The 19,697-nt window shown below is 40.3% G+C and overlaps 1 protein-coding gene across 1 annotated transcript in view; it reads right to left on the bottom strand.

Moving 5' to 3' along the window:
• Positions 1-19,697, bottom strand: part of GLP1R (glucagon like peptide 1 receptor) — an 85,761-nt gene that overhangs the window by 31,938 nt on the left and 34,126 nt on the right. The window contains exon 4 of the mRNA XM_039698002.1: positions 2,493-2,602. Within this exon, the coding sequence (XP_039553936.1) occupies positions 2,493-2,602 (110 nt within the window). The remainder of the gene's footprint in view (positions 1-2,492; positions 2,603-19,697) is intronic.

The following is a 19,697-nucleotide window of genomic DNA, read 5'->3' as shown; positions in this document are numbered from 1 at the left end:
GAAAAGAGAGAGCTCATGGCCTTCAGTTCTTTTCTCCCAGCTACTTTCTAGCTTTCTTAATGATAACCAAAAATCATTCCCCTACTTTCAAGTTTAAATGCACATGTCAAATCAGTCTTCCACTTTCCATATGCTCTAAAGAAATAAAAATTTAATCTTAATTCCTCAGCTGCTCCCAGGTATTTGCTGAAATAGTTGGGTTTTGCAGCCTGGCTAGAAAAATAGATAATGTGATATTATTTCATAATAAAGTTGGAGAGACATGAATTACCACACAAGCAAGTCTTAAAACTGATAGCAGGAAGCAGAGACACAACTCAGACCTGTAGTAAAAATGGAAGATCCAACCTTTTCAGACTTGAGCACTTCAAGCAAGTATCCTTACTGTGATACTGAGGGGATCCTCATCTACGCTTCAACAAGCGTAGTGCAACAAGCCACGTCCTATTTGATTACTTGGAGGCAAAGCATGCCTTGCATTCACACAGCTAAACCCTTTTCTGCCTCTGATTAATCTGTGTTCTGCCTCAATTATGCAACCTCCCAGTGATAAACCACAGCCCAACAGCACCTCATGACCTGGGTGTTACCACAGAGTTTGAGAGGGAGCAACCTGCTGCAGACCAGAGCAGTGGGGGCTCTCTTCAGAGTCAATGAAAACATGATTATTGAGACCCTTGCTTGGAAATTCTGGCCAAAATCCTTATAGAGAAGAGAATTACTTGAAAAGGTACAGGCAGCTCTGCATTTTAACACAGTCTTATTGCCCAGCCTCCGAGGCACATTCATATTCACTGTCCTAGTTCATCTCTAAGCACTTATCTTTGTCTAAATAGACTCAGGAATTTTATTTCCCTTCTTCAAGCTGCTAACTCTGCAATTGACTCCTGAGACCTGTGCTGTACAAAGGAATACATTCCTTGTACTTCATAAATTAGGTAGTTATTCAGATGCATTTTGCACAGCTAGGAGGATTTAAGGCTGTACCTAAGATTTGCTAGCTTAATGCTTTAAAGGGAATGCATGAAAGCTGCCTTATGAAAAGGAAAATCTCTTCAGTATCAAAGCTTAAGCATACAACTGAACCCAACAATGTAAAACACGTACACAGATGAAAATGACATCACACACCTAAATTTATAAAGATTCACTAACACTTTGGAATTTGTTTTAGTTACATTTGTAATATAACACATGACAAACTCATAGAAACAACTTCTTGTTCCCACATGCCAGATGCATAAACCACAGTTACTATGGGTCTCTATATACATTAGCTGGAAAACCAAACACGGCTGTTCACATTTCGGGGAGTGACACCACCTACAAAGGGTTTCAGAAAATCCAGATCAGTTCATGACAAACTGGTGGCAGGTGCCAAACGAACAAGTGTTACCATTAGGTATCTCACTCATTGGCATGTCCCAACACAGCTCTGGAAGAAATCACAATGGCCAACAAGGAAAAGTCAAACAACCAGGCTTATACATAGCATTAAAACAGTGTGTTCTGCTGGTATAGCACAGAACACAAAAGGAACAAGGAGTAACGCTGCAAGTCAAACGAAAAGGTTAAAATTCACATATTTGGAGAACGGAAACTCTCTCTTTTCCCATCTCCTCCTAGTCTGTAGCTATTTATTCCTTTTGAAGAATGAGGCACTGAGCAATGGAAGCCATAGAGGGCATAGATCCTGCAGCTCTTGGGACTTTCATAAAGTTGAACTGTTTGGACTAGGTAATGCACTGGCTGCCAGTAGTCCGGGATGGAGAGAGTGCACTCAATTTCTGTGAGGAAAAGCATCGCCCTGGGAGGTTCACAGTAGTAGTGGTATCACGTGTCATGGGAACGCACACAGCGCACTGGCTGACGCCAATGGCTGTCAAAAATCCTCTGAAAATCCCTGTGCTCTCCTTCATTTAGTGCCAGGCATCTCAGCTCCCTGCAGAGTAAAAAGCACGAGGGCAAGAAAATAACACTGACAAGCCTAATTCCATCGCCCACAGAAAATGAAGGTATAAAGACAAAAAACCTTAAACAAAAAAAAGGCAGGTATTGCCCCATGCCCAAAGGTGAAAAAGCAAATATCCTTCAATTCAGTTCATCTTAATCACCTTAATAGCTGCTAACAAGACAGACAGAACAAATGGTCACTATTGCAATGACGTGACAATGGAAAAAAGGCAAAGGAATAACAGTAGGTCACTCCTGCAGTTGAGCTCCTTGCTCAACTTGCACCACAGCTGGGATGACCTGAGTCACTCCTCTCGGCTCTCACGCACATTTAAAAGTGCTCTCATCTACCCTTCATGTTCCCTTTGCTGAAGGGGAGAGACCTGATGTCCCTCAGCATTAGGCTCACTGGGGTGAGTCAGTCAAGATTACTCTGACAGGAGAAAAACGCGTGGGCATCAACAACTATTTTTTTCCTCTCTTCTGCTTTGTCCTAAACAACAGCAGCAAGAGAGGTGGAAAATGGTAAAAACTCTTACCTGGTCAGAGGGCTCACACTCAGACAGGTTCCTCCAGGGCAGGGTTGAATTCTCCTTCAGCAGCCAGGTCCCCTCTGAGGTGCAGAAGCGGTACACCTGCCCATGCAGCACTGCCAGGAGCAAAGTGAGCCACAGGGTCAGTGGGAAGAGAGCCGACTCAGCCGAGGGGCAAGGCTCACAGAGCATCTCCGTGCAACCCTCCTTCCTCAGGCACCGCTCTCCTGGCTGGAGGGGGAAGCTGCAGCATGGCAGGGGAAGTGCTGCACCCGCTCCCTACGGCCCCCGACACTCAGCTGCTTGTCCTCAGGGCCCCAGAGCAGCTGCCAAGGCATCAGATAGCACCAGGACATGTTCCAGGACAGTTGCTGACCATTCCACAATAACAAGAGACTGAAATGATTGCTGCCATCTTTGTGTGGATTTTGCAACATGCATAAATTCCAGCTCACTAAAATATCAGATTTTGAAACATACAAATTCTAGGAGTGTTAAGCTTCAGCTACAGATTCTACATGGAAAAGAAGGTTCACAAAGATTAAATGTGCTTTTTCTTTTCTGAAAGCATGCAGAACCAGAGAAACCTCAGATCAGGTATGCTAACACAAACTTCCCAAAATGTAAATGCTTATACAAACATCTGGGCTATAAAATGTAGCCATAAATCTTTTCCTAAACTACCTATGTACTCTTTCTGTTCCCTCTGTCTATATTTCTTTGAATAACAAAATTAGCAATAAATTAAACACCTTTCTCAAGCAGTAAGCTGCTTGATCTTGTAAAAGCAGGTACATAAAAATGGCTCCCAATAAAATTATGTTAGACGGAAGTACCAAAAGAAAAAGTGCAAAGGGAAAGCAGCACTCAGTCATAGTGTACAAAAATAAACTCCCCTCTAGTGTCTGGAGTACTGGGGAAATCTAACAACTTAGACAGCTGTACACACAAGCAACTGGAAGCATTCTTGTATGTGCTGTTTTGCAAATAAAGTTTCTCACTAATCACATTTTTGACCCAGTAAACAGACCTATTTTGTATAACAAAGCTACCCCTCAAAAAGCAATGCTGGGTCAATCCCTCAGCCAGGGTTAGCCTCTACCCGGAAAATGTTTGGAAAAATGCACTTAAAATATTCTGGGGTATAAGAAGATGAGCTGGGAGGATTCAGTTCTACATTTGATGTAATAATTCCAATTACAGCTTTTGCTCAAACGCAGCCTTGCCTGCTGCAACCTCATTCTTTTGTCAGCTCCCTCATACTGCAAACTAGAATCATTAGAATTTGGCATTTCTGTGCAATGGGAAAATTTTAAAACTTATTTGAAATTCTAACAACCCAGTAGGTTATTTGCATGTTAGCTGACAACTGGTAATCTGTTTGATAATTGTCAGCAGCAGAAAACTAGCAGGTACCATATGTAATAAATGTTTTAAAAATATAGACATTAATATTCTAATAAGCCATTTTTAATGAATATTCTAAATGGTAGCTGATAATGGTTGTGGTAGGCACAGTCTATTTGGTTTTGTAATTGCTATACTGAATATACCAGTAAGAGGTAATATAAAGATGATATAAAAATTAAGCTATGCTTGTGGAGGTTTTTTCTTACTATTAAGGGTAACTGTTCTTGTGAAAACAGAAGGAGAGATTAGGCACAGCATCTGAAACACACACATTCACAGCCACTAACTGCACCTGCTCTCATTATCTACTGCCAGTGACAACTTCTTTAGGTCAGTGTATTGCTATGATGTGGCTCCAGGGTAATAAAAATGCTTCTTTAGGAGTATCAGGAATAACAGACTAGGGAAAAAATGGGTCCTCTCAGGAAGGATAGGGGAGACGTAGCTGCAAAGGACAGGCAGAGGGCTGTGAGGTACTCAATGGCTTTTTTGCTTCAGCCTGGAGAAGAAAAGGCTCAAGGGAAACCCTAAAGCAGCCTTCCAGCTCCTGAAGGGGACTACAAGAAAGCTCAAGAGTAAATTTAGACTAGATATTAAAAAGAAATTCTTTACTGTAAAGGTGGTGAGTCACTGCAACAGGTTATGTTGAGAGGCTGAAGATGCCACATCCCTGGAAGAGTTCAAGACCAGGCTGGATGGGACTTTGAGCAGCCTGGCCTAGTGGAAGATATCCCAGTCCAAGGCATGGTGGTTGGAACTAGATGATCTTTCAGGTCCCTCCCAACCCAACCATTCTAATACATTCTATGAATATATTAAGGGTCTCACACATCATTCCCCCCTCTCACCCACCCCCTTACAATTAGTGGTTAGCAACTTGAAGTAAGCCATTCAAAACACCTGTGCAAAAGCAGCTCTAGGAATCAGTAAATATTGTATATTTGGAGCCAATGAATGTGAAAACCAGGAAGTCCAGAGGGTCCCAGGACCAGGAAATATTGTCTGACTACCATTAAATGAGCTATAAGCAAGAATTACAAGACAAAGTTATTATGAGGAATAATCCCAGAAAACAAGAAATGTTACTATATTCCTGGGGAAAAAAAAACAAACCCACAAGGGAAAAAAAACCCACCCCGCTAAAGGAGCATTAATTAAAAAACAAGCAAGCAAAAAAAACCCAAACATTATTTCACATTTTCTAAAACTCTTTGTGAATTCCTGCGCTCTGTCAGTATTTCTTAGTGGCAAGGTCTAATTGGAATGATTGCTTAGCTTCAATATATTTATTTTCTCTCCCAATCATCATGACACACTTTAATTTTCTTTTTATTGATAACACTTTTTAAATAATGAAGAAGAAAACCTAGAGTATCCTGAAGACTGGCATATATTAGAGAATTGAAAGGTTTACTGTAAATGAAACATGGAATTTGCTATCAGACAGAAAGACAAGGCAATTCATTTAGATATGAAGAAAAAATAATGTAATGCTATTACACTGGATAGAAACATTCCTGCCACATCTTACGGGTCACAAATACTCAAAGGGAATGGCGCTTACAGACTTCTAGGTAGTCACATGCCAGCTGTGTCAGGTTGTCATAGACACACAGTTTGCCAAAACAGGGGTGACCAGTGCAGGACTCAGAGGAAACTGAAGATCACCTGGGCTATCTGTACCCAGGAAAAGCCTTAAAACATAAAAGAATAAATCAAACAAATTCCAAATAGATGAGACTGCACATCACAACGTGAGAGCCTAAATACCTGGTTTATGGAATAATTTATTAACCAAAATGCTTATGAGATAGAAAAATGTTACAAAAAAGAAAGTTTAAATGTTTGCTTTAATGTTTTAGAGAGTGCTTATAATGTTATAAAAATTTCCACTTTGAGGCACCATTGAGATGCTAGTTGATACATGGGACAATGCTCATGAAAGAGCTGAGAGAGTGCAGAACGCAGGACATGAAAATAACACAGGGCTGATGCACTGCAGGCACCCAGTTACTCTCAAACATGAAAACAAGTCTCACTGTTGTGGAAATGGAATGCTTTCAGTAATGTGTCAGACTCTCCATTACCCACACAGCATCACTCTGTGGAGCTGAGAAGGGCTCAGAAATCAATAAACACCACACACATGAGACCCTTCATGCCCTGCAGCTTGGCCCATCCCACAGCAGCACCATGCAGGGTCTCCCAGGCAAACCCAGCCCAGGGGTGCGACCACCCTCGAGTGCTGTGTGATCTGTCAGAGAAGCTGCCCAGAGGACACTGCCCAGAACCCACTTCACACAGCATGCCCACGGAAAGGTGTGCCTCTGAAACACAACCCTCCCTAACTGCATCAGCCCACAGTCATTCCTACTTTCTCCATTTCCCAGAAGCAGAAGGCAAACAGCCTCCATCCACTCTCCTGTGGGCAACAGGCTCAGTGACAGGCAGGCACCTGCTACTGCCCAAACACAAAAAAGGCTGTTAATGACCAGCAGCTCAGAAGAGATTCACCTGAACTGAACACTCTTTCCCAGTCTTGTCTCAGTGACGTGAGGGACAGGGTAAAACACCAGCAACTCTGCTCTTGTGTTTCTCCAAAATAACTGATAAAACCCTGGAGATTTTAGATCTTCTCATATACAAAATTCCCATCTTTGTTGCAGGTCCAACAAAGTTCAAGGAATCCACTAGCTTTTAATTAGGAATGTTTTGACTCAAGAATTGCAAGTGTCTTACCATTCTTTCTGCTCAGAGGAAGCACGTGACTTGCAATAAAGCTACCTAAAAATGTCTTAAAACAATTTTTTCACAGGCGCTTTTTATTACTCTCTTTGCACAGGTGGTCATATGCCTTAAGATGGCAGAAATCTTCAACCTTCTCAAACAGATAAAGGGATAGTATATGTACATGTTCTGTCTTTGCTGAGGGCCTGGTCCAAAGCTCAGCTGCAGTTCATTTCCTGCAGCTTTCATGTGATGCCATTGCTGAAAAGAAAATCAGTTATTAATAGACACTGAGACAAACTAACAGTGACATGCTAGGAGGTGGCCTGTATGCCATGACAGAAATAAGGCACCCACACAGCTTCCCCCACAGCTGCTGAGCAATTCCAGCTCCTTGCTCACAGGTGGTTTACTCAGGGGAAATTCACATTTGTCCATGCCTGAATTCTTCAGTGACTCAGGCTCTCTTACCTTTAATGCAGTCAAAACACCAAGCATATAAAGACCAGCAGCAGCTCTAGCAGACCAGAATGACGAACAATATTTTTTTTAAAGGTTCAAGGTGGTTCTTGCTACCTTGCTATCCTGCAATAAATACCTTTTTCCGGTCCTGTTTTCTCTTACCATACTGTCAATGTTTCAAATCATTCCACTATATTCTAGAATTGGCTATCATTCTCTGCAAACAAATACACACCCAGTGCACAGGGAATCTGATTTTACTTTTTAAGTTAAGTGCAAAAAATTTCAAAACCTTTGGAACAGCAGCTTAATGGCATGAGTCTATTTGAACAGTGTCAATCACACCTCTTTAGAATAACATGTTAAAACATGGACTGATGCCCAAAACTCAGTCCCTGTGAGCTGCTAAAAGGTACAGAGCTAGCATTGAAGCTAATAACACCTATCTACTGTACCTGTAAATCAACTCAAATCCCAGAAGTAGCTGAACACTTTTACATATGGAGAGCATGGGCAAAAAGCTCACACACTTTTTCTTATTAGCTCACTTTTACTAGAAATAAAACCACATTGAGTATCTTCTCTATTTGAAACAGCCAACTTCATCTGCATTTTACAACATCAGGGTGTCAAGATCAGTGTGACATTACTCACCTAACTGTCCCTGAGGATAAACTGGAACATTATTCATTGTAAAAATAAATTACAGCATGTCCTAGCCAATCAATTCTATTCAGGCAGAGAGATGAGAGAATGAGAAGAACAAGAGGCTGCAGTTTTGTCTGTCTGCTCTGTGTCACATATAGACTTGTCCTCTGTTATCCATTCTCTACTTCCAGCAGGGAAATTGTTTCAGAAAAGGTAACAATTTTCTCCATAAAGCAGGGTCTCTGCAGTATGAGAGCATCACTACAGTCTTCAAGACAGACTGGCTTGTTCCTGAAATGAGCAAACTTCCCTTTGATAGGGACAACAACTTACCAGAATTTAGGAGGTTGCACTTAAATTCTCTGTTCAGCTATCACTTGCTGTGAATTGGGCAATTCTCTCCTGAAAGGAATCACTCTTGGCTGTAAACGCTGCTGCTAAGTGTCACTCAGTCCCAACCCTCGTGCTGCTTTCTGCAAAAACATCCTAAACCCAGGACTCATGCCTAGGAGCATGCAGCTAAAAACATGACATAAGGGAACAGCCTGATCCTGAAGCCTCCAGGGAGCTGGAAGAGCCCCAGCCTGCACCAGTGTCCAAGAGTCACATTTATCAAAGTGCTCCTTTGTGCCAGGCTTACCGCCACATCATCTGAAATTATATTACCTCAACGGGCAGTTTAACTACAGGTACTTTATTTAGTCTTCTTTCCCACCATTCCTCTTCCCTCATAATGGATTAGTCATCTCAACTTTTGTAATAACAAAAAGAAAAAAAAACAAGCCTGTGCTTGCTTACTTGCATGTTCCCTTGCACCATGGGGTGACTGTTAGGTGGGTGCAAGCTCATGTCTGTCTCTTGGTAGGAGCATGAATGCATTTACTTTTCTTTTTCCTCTTGTTACTCTTCTTCCTTGCAGTGTTATGGCTTTTATTTATTTTTTTTTTTAATTGGAAAAGGCTGGAGGGATTCTTGGACCTTTCAAGCTAGGAGCTAGTGATGAGGAACACTCACAATAGGGATGTTTGAGTCCGTTTTCCTCTTGTTACTCTTCTTCCTTGCAGTGTTATGGCTTTTTTTTTTTTTTATTGGAAAAGGCTGGAGGGATTCTTGGATCTTTCAAGCTAGGAGCTAGTGATGAGGAACACTCACAATAGGGATGTTTGAGTCCGTTTCCCCATCTCTCACCCAAACCATATGCACTACTGAAAATTATTCTCTTCCTGCAGCATGAACTTGAAGTGACCATCTGACATGACCTTATGCAGACCTGACAGATACCTTTACAGGGTGCAAGGGAAGATCCAGCCAAGGACAGGCCACACTGCAGGCCGCACAGACACCCCTGCATGTCCTGGAAATTCTCAGCATCAGAATCCTCTGCTGTGCTATCAAAAGCACAAAGTCACAGACAAGTGCAGATGGAGGTGATGTTTGGCATCACACAAGGAACACTGCCTGCATATAAATTCTTATCTAAAAGCATTCCTTTTGAAATTATATTAACACAATGACACTAAAGATTCAAGAATTAGCAAGTGTTAAGCTAAAACTACTTAGATGAGTTCTAGTTCCACCAGGTAACAGTGTTTCTACATACACAGTCATACATTTTTTCCCAACAGAATCCATGGTTTTATTCAGGAAGAACAGAGGGAGACTGAGTAATTTCACATTAAATTTTCTTACTACTGTGAGATGCAAGCCATATTTAAGCAGAATGAATCAAATCTATAACAAATACTGCATTTTCTTATTTGTGTGGTGCATCCAAAGACCACCAACAATTCAGCCCCCCAATGAACAGAAAGGCTATTAGATCATATGCATAAAGAGACGATCAAAAAATAAAGACCATATCTTGGTAACATAATAAAGTCACATTTATACAAAAAAGAAAATTATGCAGCCACAAAATTTGTTCTGCATGGGCATATTCAATTCTCTTAGTGCAGAGATCATGCTCGCCAGCTCTGCAATATCTGGCCTCACTCAACAAAACTTTCTCAGTTAATGAGGCAGTGATCCTGCAGAGAAGAGCCCCCTTTACTACATCTCACATGCAAATCCATTCTTCATACTGAAGGCATAAGATCTGTGAAAAAAAAACCAATCACAGAACACAGCTTCATAATTAAAAACTACTTGCGTAATGGTGGCCAATAAAAGTTATGGAAGCAAAGAAGACCATATCAAATCACAAAGTATTCCTTAAGTCACAAATGTATACATCACAGGGTATGGGTTAGTATCTCAAAAATTAGCTTTCTGGAAAAGAATATTGTTTTTAAGAGAGCATTACTCTAAAAGGTTCTATACCCTCCAAGCATTTAATTTGAAGAACTTGTATTAAGAAAAGGCTGCCATTAACTATGCTAGACAACACTGACACCAACATAACTTTTTGAAATAAACTTTAAATAAAATCATAAAAGTGCACGCATGCATGTGGGCATCAGGTTTAATAAAGAATGTTTATGACCTATAAAAGATATGTGAAGTAATGCTATAAAAGAAGGCAGCTTATGAAAAACAAGTATTTATGATAATGGCACAGCTTTGTCAACATTTGGTAAGATACCAAAAAGTACCATTAGAAGTTTTGTTCAGAATAAATAAAAGTGGATTGGAATACATTTGTTACAACAACAAATGTGACTGGAAGTTTAATGCAAAACAAACTTGTAAAAATGCTGTTAAGAGGTTTTGTGTTTTTAAGTTATTGGATCAGTTAATGTAATTAATATAAGCCATCCTATTAGAGGACATTTGAATGACAAAAGAAAAGTGAATCTGCAATTAAAAGTTCTCTTAAAAAGGCTGCAAACCACACAACTAAAGTTGTCTCCAGGGCAGAGAAAGGGATATATTTTACTACACCCATATTCCAAGTCCTTAGAAAAATAAGCAAAAAACCCCTCAAAACAAGCTAAAAAGAAAAGAAAAACCCAGACAAATCATTAGCATAATACTTGCTGAACAAAAAACCCCCCCAAACTTTGAGAAAAGACAACAGGTAACTAGTATGTTAAATATGCACAGCCAGGAGCGAGAGGGATGTACACAAGCAAATAAACACTGGTTGGTTGATGCAGCTTCTGTGCAAAACAAAAAGCTCCAGAGTATGGAGGCTAAAACAAATGCCAGATGCCACAAGCAAACTGCCAGTCCTTGGCAACATGGAAATTAGTGGTATTTGGTTATCCACAAAAACAATAGTGTAAAGAACCACTGATTTAATAATCCTAAATTTATCATCTCTCACAAGACAGGTAAAAAGATAATCCAAAAAATCCTAAATAGGAAGCTTTCAGAAAACAGATCATAAAATTTATCTCAAACTACCAAACTTCATTTAGGGCTAGCTATATATAGTTATATAACTATAACTTCCAAAAAAATTAGCCACTATAATCACAAAATAAAGAATGTAGACACTTCAAAGCAGAACAAATAAAATAAAGCATCTCATCCATTTTAAAGACCGAAAAGACATCATTCTTCTCTCCCCAATTGCGTTTCTCTCCTTGGTTCTCCTCTTCAGGTTCATTCTTTCAACCCTTTCTGCTGCTGCAATATTTAGTTCTATGCTGCTGCTCTACCTTCACACTCCTGCCCCCTTTCCCTGTCCCCCCACACTATTCTACTTCTCTCTCAGCTGGAAAACTTGTCATTTTCCAAAGCCACCATCTCCTACTCTGCTCCTATACTGTCATTTTCCACAGCCACCATAATTAAAACTGCAACCTAACTCCAGCCTCTCACACCTCCTTTCTCTCCAGTCTATTCCTCATCATACTCCAAGCTCCTCCTGCTCCAGCCAAGCAGTGAAGAGGGGCAAAATCAAAAAGGGACATCTGCTCTCAGATCTGGACCTACTGCAGCCAACAAGGCCACAAGAGGCCCTGCTCAGCCCATGCACCAAAAGCACATCTGACCTTAACAGTCACACATTTCAAGAGAAAGGAACACTACTCCACACTGACATGGCCTCTGGAGACTGTAGGTGCAAACAATCACACATAAGGAATTCATCCCCACAAGCAGCAAGAGACATATCACCAGTATCACAGGAGCCACACTTCTCTTTCTCATCCACGTACTGAAATACAGAGTAAGATTTTGACAAAATGTTCTTGGAAAACATCAGCTCTAAAATAGTGTTCTAATTTGTTGAATCTCATCACACCAAGTGCTACAAATCTGTAAGATACTAAATACAAGCTCTTACAAATAATGGGAAAAAAGAAAGGTTCAAACAATTTTATTACGGAAACCACTATCTTTTCTGTCAATAGTGTCTGGAGGCCACTAAAGCTGCAGGTATGTCTGGATTTACCTTTTCTTTACAAAGTCAATCTTTACAACAATCTCAATGATTCCCACCCTCCAACCCAAAGCTGGGCCCTATCCCTGATCTAAAAATCAGGATCTCTTACACTCTTATATGGGCAATTTTCCCCAAGTTCTCAATTCCAATTTCATTTCCGTTCAATTTTCATTGCTTGAGAGGTATTTGGATGGACACAAAATCCCTTTGACTTAAACTTTGCTTTTCCTGCCAAGCACCAATCCCTTCCCTTGAATATTCACTGCCAATGATACCTCACATTTGAAAAAACCTTAGGCCCACTGTCATTCATCAGTCACACCAACACAATATTTTCCACATTTTACCCATGCTTTCATTCTGTTTAAAGGAATTGTTGGTGCCCTGCCTCATTAAGCTCCAGCACCATCACCAGGCAATTTTTGCGTGTGTAAGTCAGTTTTTTGCCTTCAGAGGAAATATGCCATTGAGCACTTGATCCTTTTCTTGCCTAATTCATTTCTGCTCATTCCAATTGTCAAAAAGTAAATTAGAACCCAAAAGTCATATGAGTCTGACCAGGCATCAACCAGCATTATTTTTGTCATCAAACAAGTCATGTACCCAAGTTCTCTCATAAACATTGGCCAGAAAAGCTTTATTCTTATACAAAGAAAAATTAAAGTGATGTATGGGAATCCTAACAGTTAACATTTGGAGCATGTTTGAGGAGGATTAGACACTTTCAAAATTCATAGCAGGGACCTGGGTCTCTCAGGGAAAATCTAGTCTATGACAGAAAACTCTCAAGGGGAAAGTCACCAATAAAACATGCAAGTAGAAAAGAATAATACTGCTAAACAAATAAAGCTGTGTGCATGATTAAGAAGTGTAATCCTTGTAAAGATTAGTGTATTTTCAAGTTAAAGTAGCATGTGCATAATGGAAGGAAAGGGAGCATGTTCTGTTATTAGACTTGCATTCAGACACCTTTTAACTCAGTCCACATTTTTTTGCAGGACTATTCTGTCAAATGAAAATATTATAAAAAATTCAACCACGAAGCTACTAACTTAGGGGCAAAGTCTCAGCTGCCTTTACATAAAGCATTTACCTATATATATATATACACACACACAGATATATACATGAAGTTATATCTTCACCAAAGATTGAGTTATATGTTCACCAAAATTTAACTGAAGATACTGGGAAAAGAAATAACCTTTAAGATCACTACCACATCAGAAGCATATCTGTTGTATGAGAGGACACACATAGGTTGGATGTGAGAGGAGTCTTTCTCACCACCCAAGGTGAAGTGCCAGGAATTCCTGAAAAGGGGAGGAAGAAGTGAGCCATACGGGCAAGTTGTTCTCCACCTATGCCGTTTTAAGATCAGGTATTCATGTCTTAGCCCATCTTCTGGGACTTGGGGGGGAAAAAAATCAAACCAAAACAATCAATATTTTACTAATTAGCAATGTTTAAGTCAGCTGAAAGTTAACAATCTGTTTTCAGCAAGGCATTTAATTATGTAGCAACCACAAACACTATTGTTTATTCAGACCCTTAATTAATTCACTTTACTCATCCACAGCAATTAAAAACTGCAAGTTCTTACGCACAAGGAACCCGAAGAAAGGTTTGAGGTCCCTCTGTTTAAGAGTGCACTGTTACAAAAAACAAATAAAAGCAAGTAGATAATAGCTTCAGTTATGCAAATAAGTAATGAGAGCACAGATGAAGTCTAAGATATCAAACATATTTAGCTACCTGCTAGACTAGCATGGGCAAGGCACAGAGGCAGTCCAGCTCTTCCTTGCAGCTGGGTCTAATGGTGTTCATTTCTCACTGAAAGACACTATTCATGGCCTGATCAGCTGTAGGAGATGTCTCAAACACTCACAAAATTAAGCTTAGCTATGTGTTTTCTGAGGTGTGCCTTGACATCCCTGACAGTGCATTTCAAGGAATTACTTTAAACAAAAACATGATACAGTTATAACTAAAAAAATTCTGGAAAACATAGTCCTGCCAACTGCTCCAACTCCCACAGACACAGCAAGCTGATAGCCTACAGCAGGCTTGTCCAGCATTGCAAAAACCATAATTCTTGCTAGAAGGTCTCAGGTGACCAGATACATACCTGACATATGAACATCAAGCTTCCATCACACATATGTGCATTTCAGTGTCTGGTTATGTGCAAAGTTTCCTGTTCTGTAACACATTTGATGTATTTTGGTTGCAGCAGGAGAGGAATCAGAGCAGAGAGCTTTTCATTGTCCCTACACAAAGTCACATCTCAACCCAGCTGGAAGGTCATATGTCACTGCTCTATTATATGTACTTCAATGTGAGGTTAAGCAGCAGTTTCTTTAAAAAGCTGTTTCTTTTACTTAAGCAAAACTGATAAAATAGAGAATGGCATTGCCACATGGCCCAAAACAAATGCATGTTAATAACATCTATCTGTTAATGATTTTAAAAATTATTTCTTCCAACAGCCCCTATATCTACCCTTGAGATGAGCAACATATGTTTGAGAGTTTTCTGGTATACTACCAGATGGAGACTGATAAACAGAGGCAGAGGTGAACTTGAAAGACTAAGATTTTTTTAAATTTTATTATTATTTTAAGCAAACTGAAATTGCCAATTAGCTTGAGACAGCTTCTGGTGCAAGGAAATATAAATTTTGAATTGCTTACGGGTTAGCAAATGCAAAGAAACATTTTTCACTGAAGAAAGGTCACACCTTTTTCAGCATTATGAAGAACTTTCTGGAAGCTTGGTTTTATTAAAGCAAGGATAGGAAGAAATTTAATAAATGTCTAATCATCTTCAGAGCATCCAATATTTGAAGTGAAATTTATTTTCTTGCATGCAAAAAGACAAGCAGGTACTTAAACCACACACTCACGAAGACATCTGCTGTCTCGGTTTTAAAAGACGATCTCAAACTGAGAAGCTGGATGATTAAACAAAAAGTGAGAGAGATGAAACCAGACAGGGTTTAACTTGGTCCCTTGAACCAAATGTTCCTGCCATGCACATAACTTTAAAACTGTCTGAAGGAAAACTCTCACACAAATGCCAGCTTCCGCAGCTGTAGGGTTTTCCACAGAGCCTTCTAGAAAGCAACAGAGATTCTTTGGTTTGCTTTGCACAGGCAACATTAGAGGTTTCACAAACAAAATCAAACATATTTTTTATGTTTTTGCTTCTTTCTGGCACTATGGTACTCTGTCCCCAAACTCCCTCCCCGCTCTGAATTTGAACAGTATGCAAATGGAACTCAGGGAAAGGGAAGAGGACCAAGACATTGGATTTAATCCTGCAGCACAGCAGATGCCTCAGGAGTGCAGATGCTTGAACAGCACCCTTGAATGACCATGTTTGATAGCAAGGGGCTGAGAAGGGTACTATATCACATTTAAGAAAAGATTATCTGTAGAAGATTTTCCAATGGTCCAGGCACCCCAGGAGCAATGACACAAAATCCTGCTGAGGCAGAAGTCTACGTGTGATTCTCACCTGTGTCACAGTACAGCATGCCACAGACACAAAAGACTTGTGGCAACACCTTGACAAACACAACAAGGTTCTGTTTTCCTTCTCCTTTTCCTTATCCTTCTCACAATCACAGATTTTGTTTGGGATCAGATTAATTAATTTCAACACTTTTGGTTTTCCTGCTTGTGTAATCTTCAATATTGCTGTATGTGATACAATTACAATTGTGTAATTGTGCAAGTTCAATTATGCTCTTGGGAAAAGAAAGGCACCACACAAGAAGGAAGGTATTAATTCATGATTTAAGCAACAGCCAGGACTAATTTAAACACAAATGCTGGGTGGGGACTGTGCAGACAATTTCCATGATCTCTGCTGCACCACAATAAGGTTAGTCTGTATCTCATAACCCCTAGGGAAATTGCTTTAAACAATCATAAAATCCTCATGGATAAACTGCTAACCTCTGGTACTTCAGGGTTCCAAGGTAACACCCCACTTCCACCCAAAGGTTCATGCAGAGCCCCTACCTAAAGACACATGAGGAAGAGAAGTTCTGCCACCAGAGAGAAAATGGAGAGTGCTGGAAGAGGGTCTCAAATGTAGCAGGGGGAAATGAGAAAGATTTGACCTCAATGTATCCTTGCAACTGATGGTACTCTGGAGCAGCAACTCAGTCTGGTCTCTGCATTTCCACACCCCCACGTGAAGCTCAGCTCATACAATCTCTGTGACTGGGCAAAATTATTGTGTGAAGTACAGCTGTGGTGCCAGATATCTCCACGATTTAATCAGACTGACTCCATCTCCAGCAGCCAGAGGCAGCCACAAGGTTACTGTCAGAGGTCATCTGGTATTACTGCTGGGTTAGTCTGCCACCAGAGAGACTTTCAGGTCTCTCACGTCACAGGCTGGAAACCAATGTTGTTTCCAAGGGTCCCCAGGCTGTACTTTACCTGATGATCTGGGAGAACAAAGGAGCAGGTGTCACCATTGCAACATGTAATGTAGTAAAGAAAGGATAATACAGATAATAAAGTGAATTGTAGGAGACTAGTGATTCAAGCGAAGGTGAATGACAACGGAAGTTATTAGGTAAACAAAGAAAACCATTTCAAACTAGGAGAAAGGTAGATTTAGAGAGCATAGGGAACTACAAAGCACTGAGGCCTCATGGACAACATCAATTAAGGCATACAAGCCACCTAGCCCTTTACCTGGCACAAGAAACATTACAATTTAATGAGATCTTGGTAGTGCAGAAGTCCTCCAAAGGCCTGTGTATGGCTGTTATGGAAGACTTCATAGTAGTACAGCCAGATTGGTAGGTCTTATGCCTCCCTCCAGGACTGAAAAGAATACAATGCACTCCTGAGGCACAGCTTCTGGCTTAAATTTCCTCCAAAGAAACAGACACCAAATCTGCTCAAACTAAATCAGTCTTAGCAAGTAGCACAATCAGGGGTTGCTTCAAAATTCACAACTGTCCCATAGCAAGATACCAACACAGACAGAGACTGGTATCAATCTAATTCAGATGTCAGACCCCTCAAAACTAGAGACAGGCTCTAAGCTGAAACAAAAGCATTGAAAGATTTCAGATTTTGAGTGGAGATCTGAGCAACAGCCACATCTGTGTTGATGCAAGTCCACAGCCAGCCTTGGTGCAGTCCAGTGCATATAGGGGCAACTGATGTGGCCACTGTTCACATAACTCTTGCCTGAAACTAGTACCTCTGGAAGGTTTTTTAATTAAAAAGGATTTAGTGCTATTAAACAATAAAATATCAGAACCCCAGAGGAGGCATAATTGCAAGATGAATTGTGCAGCTCGGCAGTTTCCAAATCCACATGGTGTTACTGGCAGCTGGCCTTCAATTATGAGAAGGTAACAAGAAAAAGCACACAGCCAGTGACAGTGGGGCAAGGTGCCCATTGTCCCTTAAAGGAGCCCCTACTGCTCCCCTCAGAGCTTCTGCACTGACTGGGCTTTGAGACAGCTGCGGCCCCAGAATTTGTCATAATCTCTCCAACTACAATCTGGACAGCAAGGTGTGCAAAGTTTACCAGATGTAACTTCAGTGCTATCACAACCAGAGTGGGCTTCACATACAGTAGCAAAAGCTTCAACTCTGTCAGCCACAAGTATAGAAAATTTGCCTTCAACAAGCTCTGGCTATGGGCCAAGATCTGCACTGGCAACTTTGCAGAACAAATTCATTTAACAATAACCTCCCTCCTGCTACTTCAGCATCTCCCCATAAAGACCTGCCCTCAGTGGGAGTTGCATAAGAACAAATAAAAGCCAAACAGAGCTAGAGTGAAATAGCTATCACAGATTTGAGAAACTTCTGTAATTTGCTCTTTCAAAGATGTATAAGCAGGCCAAAACAAAAAAGCTTTGCTTTGGTTTGGGTTTCTTTTTGGGGATAGGGAAGCAAGTCATGCCAAAGTTAAGCATGTGCTTGCTCTGATAGCCTATACATTTCCCTTCATATTTTGAAAGCATTTAAAAATAACTGAAAACCAAGAAATCTTCCCAAAGAGAAAATATAAGAATTTCTCTACAGAGTCCTGAACAGAATACTTTGTTTGACCAAAATTAATTCCCTTACACATCATTTGCCTCAATGATCCTGCTTCTTGCTGTCAAGAAGCAAGAAAGAGCTCCCTCACTACCTGCAGGAAGCTTTTTTATATGGCTCTCAAGGGACACAGATGACTTTATGAACACCTGCCATGTAGTTGCAGCCCAGCAGTGTCTGGGCTCCTCATTTGCTAGGATACCGACCCCTGTGCTGTGAGACACATCAACCACCTATTTCTCATTCCAGTGACAATGATTTAACCTGAAGCAGAGGCTACTCTAAACCTCAGCTACTTTGGCTTTAGTGGAATACTGATTACCCATATACCCATAATATCCTTATTTCACAATTTTATTTTAAGAAAATAATATAATGACCAATATTCTTGAAGCAGATGAATGCTAATACAGCTGCAATCACACCAAGAAACTGATCTACATGGAGAAGAAAATATAAAACCAAAACTCAAAGGAATGAGGAGAAATCCCCACACCTCAGCTGGGTGAAATTGTCAATCTAATCTGCTGCGTAACTATAGATGAAAAAATGACAGCAATGTCACTGAAGAAAGAGAAGATAACCCAACATTCAGAACATATCTCAAAAGTGCACCCACAAATGAATACCCACTATTTCAGCGCAACCTGTAATAATAAGTTTCCTGTAAAAATTCTGGTTTAATTTACTTACCTGTGAGCTTTTTTATATGGCTCTCAAGGGACACAGATAACTTTATGAACTCCTGCCATGTAGTTGCAGCCCAGCAGTGTCTGGGCTCCTCATTTGCTAGGATACCGACCCCTGTGCTGTGAGACACATCAACCACCTATTTCTCATTCCAGTGACAATGATTTAACCTGAAGCAGAGGCTACTCTAAACCTCAGCTACTTTGGCTTTAGTGGAATACTGATTACCCATATACCCCATAATATCCTTATTTCACAATTTTATTTTAAGAAAATAATATAATGACCAATGTTCTTGAAGCAGATGAATGCTTATACAGCTGCAATCACACTTATCAGGAAACTGATCTACATGGAGAAGAAAATATAAAACCAAAACTCAAAGGAATGAGGAGAAATCCCCACACCTCAGCTGGGTGAAATTGTCAATCTAATCTGCTGCGTAACTATAGATGAAAAAATGACAGCAATGTCACTGAAGAAAGAGAAGATAACCCAACATTCAGAACATATCTCAAAAGTGCACCCACAAATGAATACCCACTATTTCAGCGCAACCTGTAATAATAAGTTTCCTGTAAAAATTCTGGTTTAATTTACTTACCTGTGACAAAAAAAGTCTGTAGCAGTACAGGCCTACATGGTTTCAACCATAAAATCTTGGTCTAATGTTGTGATCTTTCTTCTATTCAATTATTGTGAACATGTTATTATTGCGAACATATTCCCAGCCCTCAGAGTCCATCCTTGCAGACAGCATGCCAATAGTGACTCTTTCAGGGATGCTGATACACCTGCTAGGTGTTACCTCTTGTAACACACCAAAAAGAACTCTCAGCCTCAGCATTTCTAAAGAGATCT

This window comes from Passer montanus, unplaced genomic scaffold, assembly GCF_014805655.1.
Source record: "Passer montanus isolate IOZ18808 unplaced genomic scaffold, ASM1480565v1 scaffold12, whole genome shotgun sequence".
NCBI lineage: Eukaryota > Metazoa > Chordata > Aves > Passeriformes > Passeridae > Passer > Passer montanus.
The sequence above is the reverse complement of the archived record's forward strand: the minus strand, read 5'-3'. Positions and strand labels throughout refer to the sequence as shown.